Source organism: Octodon degus, unplaced genomic scaffold, assembly GCF_000260255.1.
Source record: "Octodon degus isolate 3935 unplaced genomic scaffold, OctDeg1.0 scaffold00067, whole genome shotgun sequence".
Taxonomy (NCBI): domain Eukaryota; kingdom Metazoa; phylum Chordata; class Mammalia; order Rodentia; family Octodontidae; genus Octodon; species Octodon degus.
Window position 1 is genome coordinate 5,226,439 of NW_004524643.1, and position 11,400 is coordinate 5,237,838.

General features: G+C 46.1%; 1 protein-coding gene across 8 annotated transcripts in view; it reads left to right on the forward strand.

Moving 5' to 3' along the window:
- Positions 1-11,394, forward strand: part of Mical2 (microtubule associated monooxygenase, calponin and LIM domain containing 2) — a 231,139-nt gene extending 219,745 nt beyond the window's left edge. For 6 of the 8 annotated variants that reach the window (XM_023719407.1, XM_023719410.1, XM_023719408.1 and 3 more), the window contains 3 exons: positions 4,354-4,456; positions 5,758-5,831; positions 9,261-11,394. In XM_023719407.1, coding sequence (XP_023575175.1) covers positions 4,354-4,456; positions 5,758-5,831; positions 9,261-9,445 — 362 coding nt within the window. In that variant the 3' untranslated portion in view covers positions 9,446-11,394. The remainder of the gene's footprint in view (positions 1-4,353; positions 4,457-5,757; positions 5,832-9,260) is intronic. The other 2 variants (XM_023719404.1, XM_023719406.1) reach the window with 1 other exon arrangement.
- The last annotated feature ends 6 nt before the right edge of the window (positions 11,395-11,400 follow it).

The following is an 11,400-nucleotide window of genomic DNA, read 5'->3' on the forward strand; positions in this document are numbered from 1 at the left end:
AAAAAATAAAGAAATTACATACGGGGGCCGCCCCTTAGCTCAGTTCTGTAAGTGGCTGCTTCAACAAAGCAGTCAGGCTCAGGTTGCTGTGGTTCAATCCCCACAACTCAAGCCAGCCAAACCTGCCCTGAAGGCATTCGGAGCAAAAAAAAAGAAAAAAAAAAAAAAGAAAGAAAGAAAGAAATTACATACAGACATAACCTCAGCTTTTGAAAACACATGGGGAATTCAAAAACCAAAAATCTCGATGTTAGTATGTTTTTTATTTGTCATATGGCAAAGATTCTGATCTTCGCCAAAATTTGAGAAAAGATTATTAAAGAAATGGCGAGCCCTGAGAAAGAAAGTTAGTTCCCCGTAGAGCATTAGCATTTACTAAAACACTATGAAAAGAAATAATAAATGGCTTTTCTTTTCTGGATGGAGTTTCAGTTTGTAGTGTCAACAAACACGGCAGATATTTTGGAGCTTGAGTCCACAACAGTATTTGTTGTCCAAAGTGCCTGTTCTAGGGCCGGGGAGATAGATCGGTAGAATAAGCGCTTTCCTGGTAAGTGCAAGGGCCTGAGTTCAACCCCAGCTCCACCAAAAGAGAAAAAAGAAAAAGAAATAAAGTGCCTGTTCTAGCCTCCTGGGTGAGACATGGCCATGTGGGCTGGATGAGACTAGCCAGCTACCTCTACAATCAGCTTCACCCAAAGGCCGAGAGAGTCTCTACTGATGGAGGCAAGGCCTCTGCTCTTGGCTTAGGCCCCTCTCACATTGTGTTTCTCAGTGCCATACAAAGGTCCAGGACATAAATCCCAGTTTAGAGAAATGTGTTGGTTACATAAAATATTCAATTTGCTGATAATGGGACAAAATAAGATGTTACTTAACAAGATGCCTAGTAAGTCTTAAATTCGGTGAAGAGAAGGATCAGTTGAACAAATAAAACGTGAACTGCCACGTCACCCGCACTATTGTAGAAAGACCAGAGTTCATTTGTAGGTAATAGGAGCCTCGGAATGAGGTCTGCTAAACAGACTTCTGCAACCCTGGGTCATGGGATGATGGGAGGGGAGCACCTTTCTACTTAAGAACCTTTTATTTGATTCTGGACTTCTTTTTAAGATATATCAGAGGAAATCAAAGGAAAGGGGACGTACTGGCCAGATAGTTCAGCAGATTAAAGTGCCTGCTTAGGCAGAGGCAGGGACCAGGGGTTCAACCCCCAGCCTGCCAAGCCAGCCCTGCCTGCAGGGCACTCTGAGACATCAATTGAGATTGGGTGTGGTGGCGCATGCCTGTAATCCCAGTGCTTAGGAGGCTGAAAAAAGGAGGATCACTGCAGGTCTGATCTGTGTGGTGAGACCCTATAGACCCTATACTAAATACATCCAACAAAATGATAAATAACCCAGAGGGGTTAACTATGAAAAAAACTACTTTAGTGAATTTTAAGACGTCTTCGAGCGTGTGATATGTTCTCTGTTCTCCTCAGAGGGAAAACTGGCTTCAGAGTCTAGCTGCCAACCCACTGAGAGTATAAAGCAATTCTCGGTCCTTCATTACAAAGCCAGGAGGAGGGCTCCCTAGACAGCAGCGAGCTCCTTCGCTATGTGGAGAATCATGGTGGACATACAGTTGTACCTGTCAGGAAAGACATGGAAGGAATTCCTGCACCAACCCCTGAGCGTCCTTCCATCACATACACTTTCTGACTGAATTTAACAACCTTATACTATGCCAAGGCTGAGCTAAGCTGAGGGTTTTGGGTGTATAAGCCCATTTCAGTTTTACTACAGATGAGAAAACTAAGGCTCAGGAGGCCATATTTAATTATCCAAGTCCACATAGTAGTAGGTGGAAGTCTTGATTCTGAGTCTGAGTTTGAAGTATATGCTCTTAACTTCTACGCTATATCTGATCTCTGGTTATACACTTTCAACCACTGCCCTTGAACATCTTGTACTTTATGTCCTTTCGTCCCTGATAGACTCTGAGCCATCCTTTTAGGCTGAGCCTGCACCCTGTCTCCTCACTTCTTACACGCAAGCCTCATTCCCTTCCTCCTGTGCCCCCACAGCAAGGGCAGGTTGAGTTCTGCGGACCTACCTAGGACTGGTTTTCCCAGTGGACTGTTAGGCTCTAGTTTGAGCAGAAGACACTGTTCATTGATTTGTGTCTCCCAGCACCAAAAACAATGCTTAGAAGACACCGGCACCCAATGTGTTTATAAGTTAGCTCATTCATTCATGAAGCCTAAGAAAGAATAACATATTTTCCTCCCTTCTCTTGCCCCTTTAATCCTTCCCATGTGAAATTCCACAGTCTCCATACACCACCTCCTTCAGTGTTCCTTTGTTTTCTTTTTTTTTAATTAATTAATTTATTTATTTAGAGTGTGTGTGTGTGTGTGTGTGTGTGTGTGTGTGTGTGGTCGTGTGTGGCCAGCTCAGCCCACCAGGGGGCGGGGCTGGCTGGCATGTGGTGCTGGGGATTGAACCGCAGTCGCTGTGCTTTTGCTTAGCTTAACTTGTTCTAAGTAGGTGCTTTAGACCACTAAGCCATCTCACCAACCCCTGTTCCTTTGTTTTCTACATGAAGTACAAATGCCTTAGCCTGGCTTCTAGGGCCTTTGCGCTAAGGTAATCTAACTTCTCAGCCTTGCTGGTTCTCCCCATGCCTTCTTACCCTCCCGATTCACATATCCACCATCTTCTTGCTGTTCTTGTCTTCTCTCATATTTTTCCCTCTGCTTGAAAATTCATTATTCTATCTTCATTATTTTCTCCCAAAAGTTATCTATTCTTTAACACCAGCTCCTCTGTATTTCCAGGGAGATTTCTGGTGCTTTCTTGTGACTCTTTTCTAATATTCTATCTTATCCTAGCACTTGCAGTCCATTCAGCCCAAAAGATCGTCTCGCAGTATTTTTGTAGGTTCTCTGCCTGATATCTCAACGTCTTGGGATACATAATATCACACTGTATCCCAAGCCCCTACAGCAGAATCCAGCACATAGAGGATAGTTAATAAGTACATCTTACTGGATAAATGTGTGAGCGAATGAATGAAGGAACAGACCGGATGCTAAGATCTACATTGTAGCACCAGTTTGTCCATAAAATATATCATTTTGGGCACAGGGTATAACTGGGCCCCAGTTTCCTTTTCAGTAAAATGCAGTCAAAGAGACAGGCACAGACGTGATTGTTATTGGTTATTTGCTACAGGCAAGACAATGGCCTAGAGGCTTTATGTACTTTGTGTGACTACTGAGAGAGAGGGAGACAAGGACACTAGGAGGGAAGACTATGGCCTAGGATAAGATGTAGTTGAGCTCAAGCCCTAGCTCTGCTGCCTAACTGTGACCTGGGGCAAGTCTCACGCATCTGTTAAAGCTCCATTCTTGCAGTTATCCTAGGGGTGACGAATCGATTGGTGAGCTTATCATGAGAGGTCAGTGAAATGCTACCCATAAGGCATGTGCGGCCAGTCAACTGGCTTAAAATTGCTTCCTAGTAAATAGCGTATCATTATGGTGATATTATACATGTGTCTTGTTGCTCTAGTGTAGCCCATGAAGAGGCAGAAGCAGAGGCTCTGAGACATTAAACAGCTTGCCCAAAGTCACCTAAATCTGCCTTGGCCCCTCTGCCTGCAGGACTCTCCAGTGTAAATCCTTAGAATGGCCAAGAGCATTGCCCTGAAGCATGCGTTCTCATCGTAGGCTATGACATTAGAAAGCCACCACTGTATTATGACTTCTTGGATAAACCCAGATCTTAATGTTGTAATATCTAACCACTTCATGTCTAACATTGAGTATCTACGAAGTAGTCTCTCCTTATTAGGATAAAGACCTATAGCATTTTTTTTTCATCATTTGGCTTTTATTCAAGAGGAAAAAAATCAAACTGTCAGTCACCAGTCCCATAATCGAATGTGATGGTGTGAGCTTCCCTGTCCCATGAAGAAGCATTTGCCTCAGGAGAAAAAAGAGAAGGAGATGGTAACCATCAGGTAGGACTTCTCAGGGCAAGAAGTGACCAGTACACACACACGAGTTTCACAGAAGACAAAGGCAAGCAGGAGAAGGTTCTTTGTGATAGGATGTCATTGAGGACATATGACCTCACACTGAAGTAGTCATGGCCGAAATGTCCAGGAGGACTGCCGCCCCAATCCAGAGCACACACAGGGGGTTTATTTGTCATGCTTATGACCTTGAGATGTCAACAGGGGACCAGAGAGCGGCTTCCTGCCGAGCCTTTCTCGCCACAAACATGGCTGGCTAAAGTGGCTCCAAACAGTTTGATTGCGAGGAGAGAAACGCCAATCTAACCCATTTGTCATTGATTTCTTAAGCAGATTCAGGGACACAGGATGAAGCACAGCTTTTGCAGGAATGGTTTAAGCTGGTCCTGGAGAAGAATAAATTAATGCGATATGAGTCGGAGCTGCTGATCATGTAAGTAAAGCAGCGCAGATAACAGTGAGTCCTAAAGCGGAGGGCTGAGGGGAGGAGGGGTCGTCCTCCTGGTTTGAAGTCCCAGGATTTTTTCTTTTTTGTGCATACAGAATAGTGATTGAAGCAAATTGATATTTTATGTCTTGCATATCATGCTGGCATTAGTGTGAAGAATCTTCCGTTGTCTGTTCTCTCTGTGGAGACCTGGGGCTGAAATAGATTTAAGGTAGTGGGTCAGCAGCTGGGGGGCATTCAGACCAAGCTCATCTCCCAGGCCTGTGGAGAAGGCAGCCGTGCACCTGCAGTGGGGAAGTTTGTGTCTGGACTCACAGTGGATCATGGGGTCTGCCGGGCCACTCCTTGTAGTTTTACCAGATGGAAGGACAGAGGATCACTACGAAGTCCGATCTATGCAGTGAGACCCTGTCCACCCTGTCCTAAATACAAAAAAGAAAAAAGAAATAATCCCAAGGCTTCTCTCTTCAGATTGTTTCTTTCTCTACAGTCTGTCTTTTAGCGCCTTCATATGACATAAGCTGTCACCTCTTCGCACTGCCACGTCTGTGCGGGGCCTCATTTCTGCCGAGAGCTGGGGAGCAGCCTTTGGGAGCCCCAGAAGCACAACCTGGGCCAGCGCAGGGGAGCCGACTGCACTCTGAGATAGAAGCATACAGTCTCAGCCACTAAAAAGTTAGCTTCCTGCTAGCCTTCGCCAAGGACAAACTCCCCTTCATGACTCTGCTGTTCCTTGCAGTGAAAACAGAGGTCCCAGGACTCTAGCGTGGCTCCTCCAAAGCCTCATAGAGTTTCCTACAGCAAGTTGGACCAATGCCTAAGTTTTATTGCCTGTATTTGGAGAAAATGTCTCACTTCGTTTCCTCTTTTTGGCCTTCTTGTTGACCACAATTAAGGATCTGGGAGTTGTCAGAAGTGATTCTTGAAGCTGTATTGTATCTAAAAGAGAAAAAGAGCTTCAGATGGTTGTATTTTCCTCCGTGGACTCTTCCAGTCTCTTCTTCCTCTGGCAGCCCTCCCTGTGGAGGATCAGTGACCCTCCCTGAGCCTGCTGCCATTGTATCCTGGCTTTCTGCTGCTCTCCACTGGGCCCCAACCCTTCCTATCTCAGCATCTCTCTTGGCCTCTCCCATGACCCCTGTGGCAGCAGGACTTTCCACTTAGAGGTATTCTAGGGTCCTTATTTTAATAGTGAAACATTGCTATAGATACTATTAATGGGCATCTTTTTCAATGTTTCCACACCAATTCTCCTATTTACTGTTGGGACATTTTCTCATACACAGGGCTCAAGAACTAGAATTAGAAGATCATCAAAGTAGACTGGAACAGAAATTCAGAGAGAAAATGCTTAAAGAGGGTGAGTGTCAGGGGCCGGGGAGATGGCTCAGTGGAATACGCGCTTCCCTGGCAAGCGCAAGGGCCTGAGTTCAATCCCTGGTTCTGCCAAAAAAAAAAAAAAAAAAAAAGGTGAGTATGGTAATATTTTGGGGACCCTCATTTATGTCACGCGCTGCCCCAGGACATTCAGCAAAGCATGCTGCTGTCCCAGAAGGGACCCCTCCTCTTGCTTTGCCTGGCCCACCAGGCCGAGAGTCAGAGGACGGACATAGCCAGCCAGCTTTTGGTTCACCTCCACAGACACAAAAGTCCCCAGGGAACTTCACTCTTTGGACAGTGACAGCAGTGTCTTGCTCCATCCCCTGCGCCAATAGGAACAAAGCCACTCATTTTCTTATTCACTTATGCATCCGTTCACTTAGCCAACACTTACTGAGAACCCAGCATGAGCCTGCACATGGACAAGAGCAGCCCCTGGCCCCCGGGAGTCTGTGACCTCACAGGGGACACCAACACCCAGACCAGTCACTGTAGCAGGTGCTTTGGGAACTCAGGAGGGCAGGCCTGGTTCTGCCAGGCATCAGAGATGGGCTGGGACAGGGCATCGCCTGTGAGAAAAACAGTCTACATTGAAGGAAGAAATTGATGGCAATGAACTCTGTCGCCCTGATATATTGAATTATCCATCCACTGGCTCCAGAGAGACATAGTCACTATTTCGTGCCTATGTGTTTGTGGGCCAGATCTGTGGGTGACTTCCCTACATTCAGACCTAATTCTAAAAGAACAAGTTAAAGAATTCCTTTAAAGCTCATAAAACTAACATTGCCTCTCCCTTCATAGGTTGCCGGACAGGAAAAGCAAATAGTCGGCATCATGACTGGGCTTTACTTTATCTCACTCATCAGATTAGAAAATAGTCTGAGAGAATCTAAATAATATGTTCAAGGTAAACTATAGGGCTCAGGTGTAGGATGAGACGACACCTTAGCGTTGCCTGGGTTTGCCCCCATTTGATCTGCAGGCCGCTGCTTTATAGCAGCAGTATTCTGTTTCCCAACAGTCCTTTGCAGAACTGCACTGTGTAAGAAAGGCAAATGTGATATAGAGGGCTGAGGTATAGCTTAGTGCCACAGTGCCAGGCCCCTGGGTTCACTTGGTAGCATCGGGGAAAAAAAAGTGCTGCACATTTTTTTATTTGTCGGAAGGAACTCAGGTGTCTCCATCTGTGAGAAGCCTAAACTGGAAGAGGAATTAAAAAAAAAAAATTATGGTGCCTGTTAAATCGAAAATATCAATACTGAGGGCCGGCCAGATAGTGCAGCAGACTAAAGCACCCGCGTAGGCAGAGCGCAGTGGCTGGGGTTCAATCCCCAGCGTGCCGTGCGGGCCCCGCCCCCGGGGCACACTGAGACTGGGCATGGTGGTGCAGGCCTGTAATCCCAGTGCTTGGGAGGCTGAAAACAGGAGGATCACTGCAAGTCTGATCTCTGTAGTGAGACCCTGTAGACTCTGTACTAAATAAATTTAAAAAAAAAAAAAAGAATACCAATACTGTAATGTACTTAAATTTAAACAAATCATTTTATATAATCTGATACCAAACTTTAAGTTTTGGTTCAGAATAGTCTAATAAATACCCCCTACCCAAAGACTCTCTTAGGCACCCTTGATTGCCTGTCTTTTTGCAGATTCTGTGAAGTGGAGGTCTGGTTGCCTCACTCCTCTCCTATGTCCATGTAACGTTCTCTCCAAAAAAAGAGCTTCTTCGTTTTTGTCTCCAGCTGAGCTTACCTTCTACACAAGCTTTCTCCCACTAGTTAGCAAGGAAAAAAAAAAAAAAGAACTCTTCATCCCTCTGAGGTAAACTTGTTCTGATGCAATGATTTAAACGGTCCTCGTGGGGAGCACTCGGTCCCTCTGGGGTGACAGCAGGCAGTCTGGAGGAGGGGCACTGCTTCCTTTGTGTTTCTCCCCTAGGATGACTTCCTGGAAAGCAGAGCAGCATGTTGTGTCCTGGTGGCTGAGGTGCTGTCTGGGGTGCCGACTCATGGCGTCCCCATGTAGTCAGGTCCCATGTAGCTGGTGTTGCCACAGCTTGCCTCTTCTCTTGGTGCCATTCCCTGGCCTGCTCTGCCTCGCCTCAGCATGACCTGCACTCAGTCAGGCCACACCATCTGTTGTCCCTTCTCTGCGTGGAGTGTGCAGGGGAGCTCCCTGCAGGCCCACCAGGCAGCCACCTCTGGCAACATTAGGCCAAGTAAGCTCTTCCCGGGTCCCTCCCATGCCACACACAGCAGATGGAGACCGGAGAGATGCCCTCAGACCCTGCTCTGCCTGACAACCAACTACTGCCTATGCTCACCCACAGGGTACCCTTCTAGCTAGCCTCTTCCCAGCATGCAGCAAGGGGCAGGACAAGAATCTGTGTGGCCTCAGTGTCCCATCCAATGACGCAAGACAACTGCCTGCCTCATTTGGATGCTCAGGGTCCAGCATGGAGAAACCAAAGCACAGAGCTCTTTGCCTCTCTCTTCCTCCCTCCCATGAAGTGGGAGATGCTAAGAGACAGGCACACACCATTTGGCTTCACTGCATCTACCCTCTTCCTGATGCAGGCTTCGCAACCATGCCCCGTGAGAGGCAGTGGGACCCTCTAATTTGGCCAGGGCTCCTGCCGATCCTCAGTGTGCACACGGAGAGGCCCAAGGGAAGGGATGGAGAATACCCTCTCAGCACAGTCACCTGGTTGGCAAGACCTAGAGCTGGCTTTGCAATCCTGTGGCATGTCAGAGAGTCATTGCCGCCTGTTTTGCACGCTTTCCCTTCCTTCTATGAGTCCTGTGCCTCTGCAGAGTCAGATAGCGTGGGCCAAGTAGGAAGAAGCCTGGCCTCTCGGAAAGGCTAATGAGAAGCAGAGTCCACCCAGAAACTGCCTTGCTAGCACAGTAGGGACACTTGTGGCCTCACTTGGCTCCCTTGTGGTCTCTGCCTGAAAGGCAACAATTTGTCATTCAGTACAAATGACAAAAGGAATGTTGTCATTGCAATAGCAGCCTCTTATGTTGATACTTGGCTAGGAAATTTTTCTCAATATTTTTATGGAAAACAGCCTTTCTGTTGTTTTGCTAGTGTCTTTCTGGGGCAGGAGGGAAAGTTGGGAGACTTGATCGGGAGTGACTATATTAATTTCCTTTGCACACAAAGGGGTTTTTCCAGTTCCTGTGTACAGATTCTGGAGGTGAAATGCTAGCCGACTGCTGCACAGAGCACCCGCCTTTCTCATCTGTGCCTTGAAGAGCAGGTCTTTTGGCGTTCCATTCATTTCCTTGTTTTCTCCATTGAAATTAAAGGGCAAGACAAGTCCCTAACAGTGGAGAATGCTCATGCCCAGAACCCTCTGGGGCCCAATCTCCCCGGAGGCCTCATGTTTTTCTGTTTTCTTCAGAGAGTCAGAAAGACGAGAATGATCGTAATGAGGAGCAAGAAATACTCATCGAGATGATGCAAGTGGTTATGCAAAGGGACAGGCTCGTGGATTCCTTAGAGGAGCAGCGCATCAAGGAAAAGGCCGAGGACCAGCGCTTTGAAAGCTTTGTCTTCTCCAGGGGCTGTCAGCTGAGCAGGACGTGAGGTGGCCCCGTCCCTCCGTGAGGTGGCCCTGTCCCTCCCCAAGGCCGCGCCTGCATGCCGCACTGCCTCATTCCGGAATGGAAGTTATACCCTTCGGCGTGGTGGAGAGTTTTATTTTTAATTAAAATTCTCATATGTACTACAGCTTCCCAAGATTTTTCCAGAGACTATAATGAAAAAAACCACAAAGACTGTTAGGAAATTGGCAGCGGACGTCAGCCAGGCGCTGGGATCGGAGGTGCTCCTGGCCAACGACCAGCATTGTTTTCCCTAAAAAGTGACACAGAGACTTGACTTTTCCACTGCTTTCATCATTTTCTTCCCTGATTCATTGAGTTATGTGTTTTAAGACTTTCAGGAACCTGCCTTTCCATTAATATACCCATATTTGCTTTTTTTTTTTTTTTTCCCCTTTTTCTTGCACGGATGACCAGTTTCCAAATGTCAGAAAGCAGCAGCAGCAGTTTAAAGATTAGGTTAATATTTAAATGGTGTTTCCAGAGAAAGAGGAGAAACCTCAAGATTACTGATTACATAAAGCAAATAACTCATATAGCAGGTGTTAATTCAATCCAGGGTGAATTTAATTTACCAGGTGTATTTATAAGCCTTAATATAATATACATAAGCAATGAGAGTTTATAGAACATTTGAGCCTTAATTTTATTTAAAAAAAAAAAAAAAGAAAGAATGAATGAAAGAAAAAGGAAATAAAGCTTTAACTTCATGCCAGCAGGATTGCTAGGGCTCACCAAATCCTGTTGGCCTAAGGAGAGTTTTTTGTTCCCAGTGTACTCTGTTCCTGGCCCCTGGAGCATAAGATAAGCACTTTTAAAAAAGAATGATTTTGGAGGGTTTTTAAAAATAAGTGTTGGTGATGGCAAAAAGAAAAACTCTTTCACTTGGTGAGAAAACATTGCTGAGGCCGGTGCTGTGGTCGGAAAATGAACACACTGGTGGGCCTGGGAGAGGGAAGCCTCTTGGTGCTCCTGGGCTTTGGCTCAAGCAGAGCAGGGCTTTCACCCCTTGCCAGGACAGCCCAGGTGCCCGTGAGACAAGGACAAAGCCATGTGTGGCTTCCAGGCAGAGCTGAGCAGAGCTTCTCCGCTCATGCAATCCCGACTTGGGCCATAGATTTGTTTTTCTGACATTTTCAATATGTACAGACAGCTGGTGGGTGGGGCTTGTGCGCTGACACACTGGGCTTCCCGGGGTGTTTTGACAGTGCAGATGGGGACCAAAGAGAGAAGATTTCAAGTGGTGATGTGTTGTCATAAAATATTTGATTGTTCTCCCCCGGAGGCATCCTTTGAAGGTTTAGTCTGTTATGGACAAGAGAGAGACCAAAGAACTCTGTGTTGCACATTTGGCCACTGATTTCTGCAAGCATTTAAATGTGTCATTCAACAATAGGTGCTTGGCAGTGGTTGGCTCTGACTGGAGACCAAGTTTCTCTCAAGATAAGTTGACCCAGGAAGCACTTATGCGCTGCTGGCTGCCCACGACATCTGGCTGGCTGACAAGCCAGAAAGACATATTCAGACTTCCCCCGAGTCGCCCAGCTTTTGGGGTGGCATGTAATCCCAGCCTTTCTATGGATACTAAGCTCCAGAGGCAATAATTTTTTCTCTCTATTATCTTTCTTTCTTTTCTGAGAATCTGATCTTCTAGTGCCATGAAATCTATTCTGTTGTTGGGAAATTTGTAATCACCCTTCTGTCTACCTACTTAGAAAAGTTATACCACTTCTGTTTATCTATTTTTATTTATATGCATGTTTAGTGGTAATTGATAATGATTTCCTGATAATTCTGGCTTCCCTGTAGTATAATTTGGAAAAGACCTACTGGTACGAAAATATTGGACTATAAGCTACTCGATACAGATGTTTGCAGCAGTTGTATAGTATTAAAGATGTGTAGAGTGGGGCCGGGGAGATAGCTCAGTAGAATAAG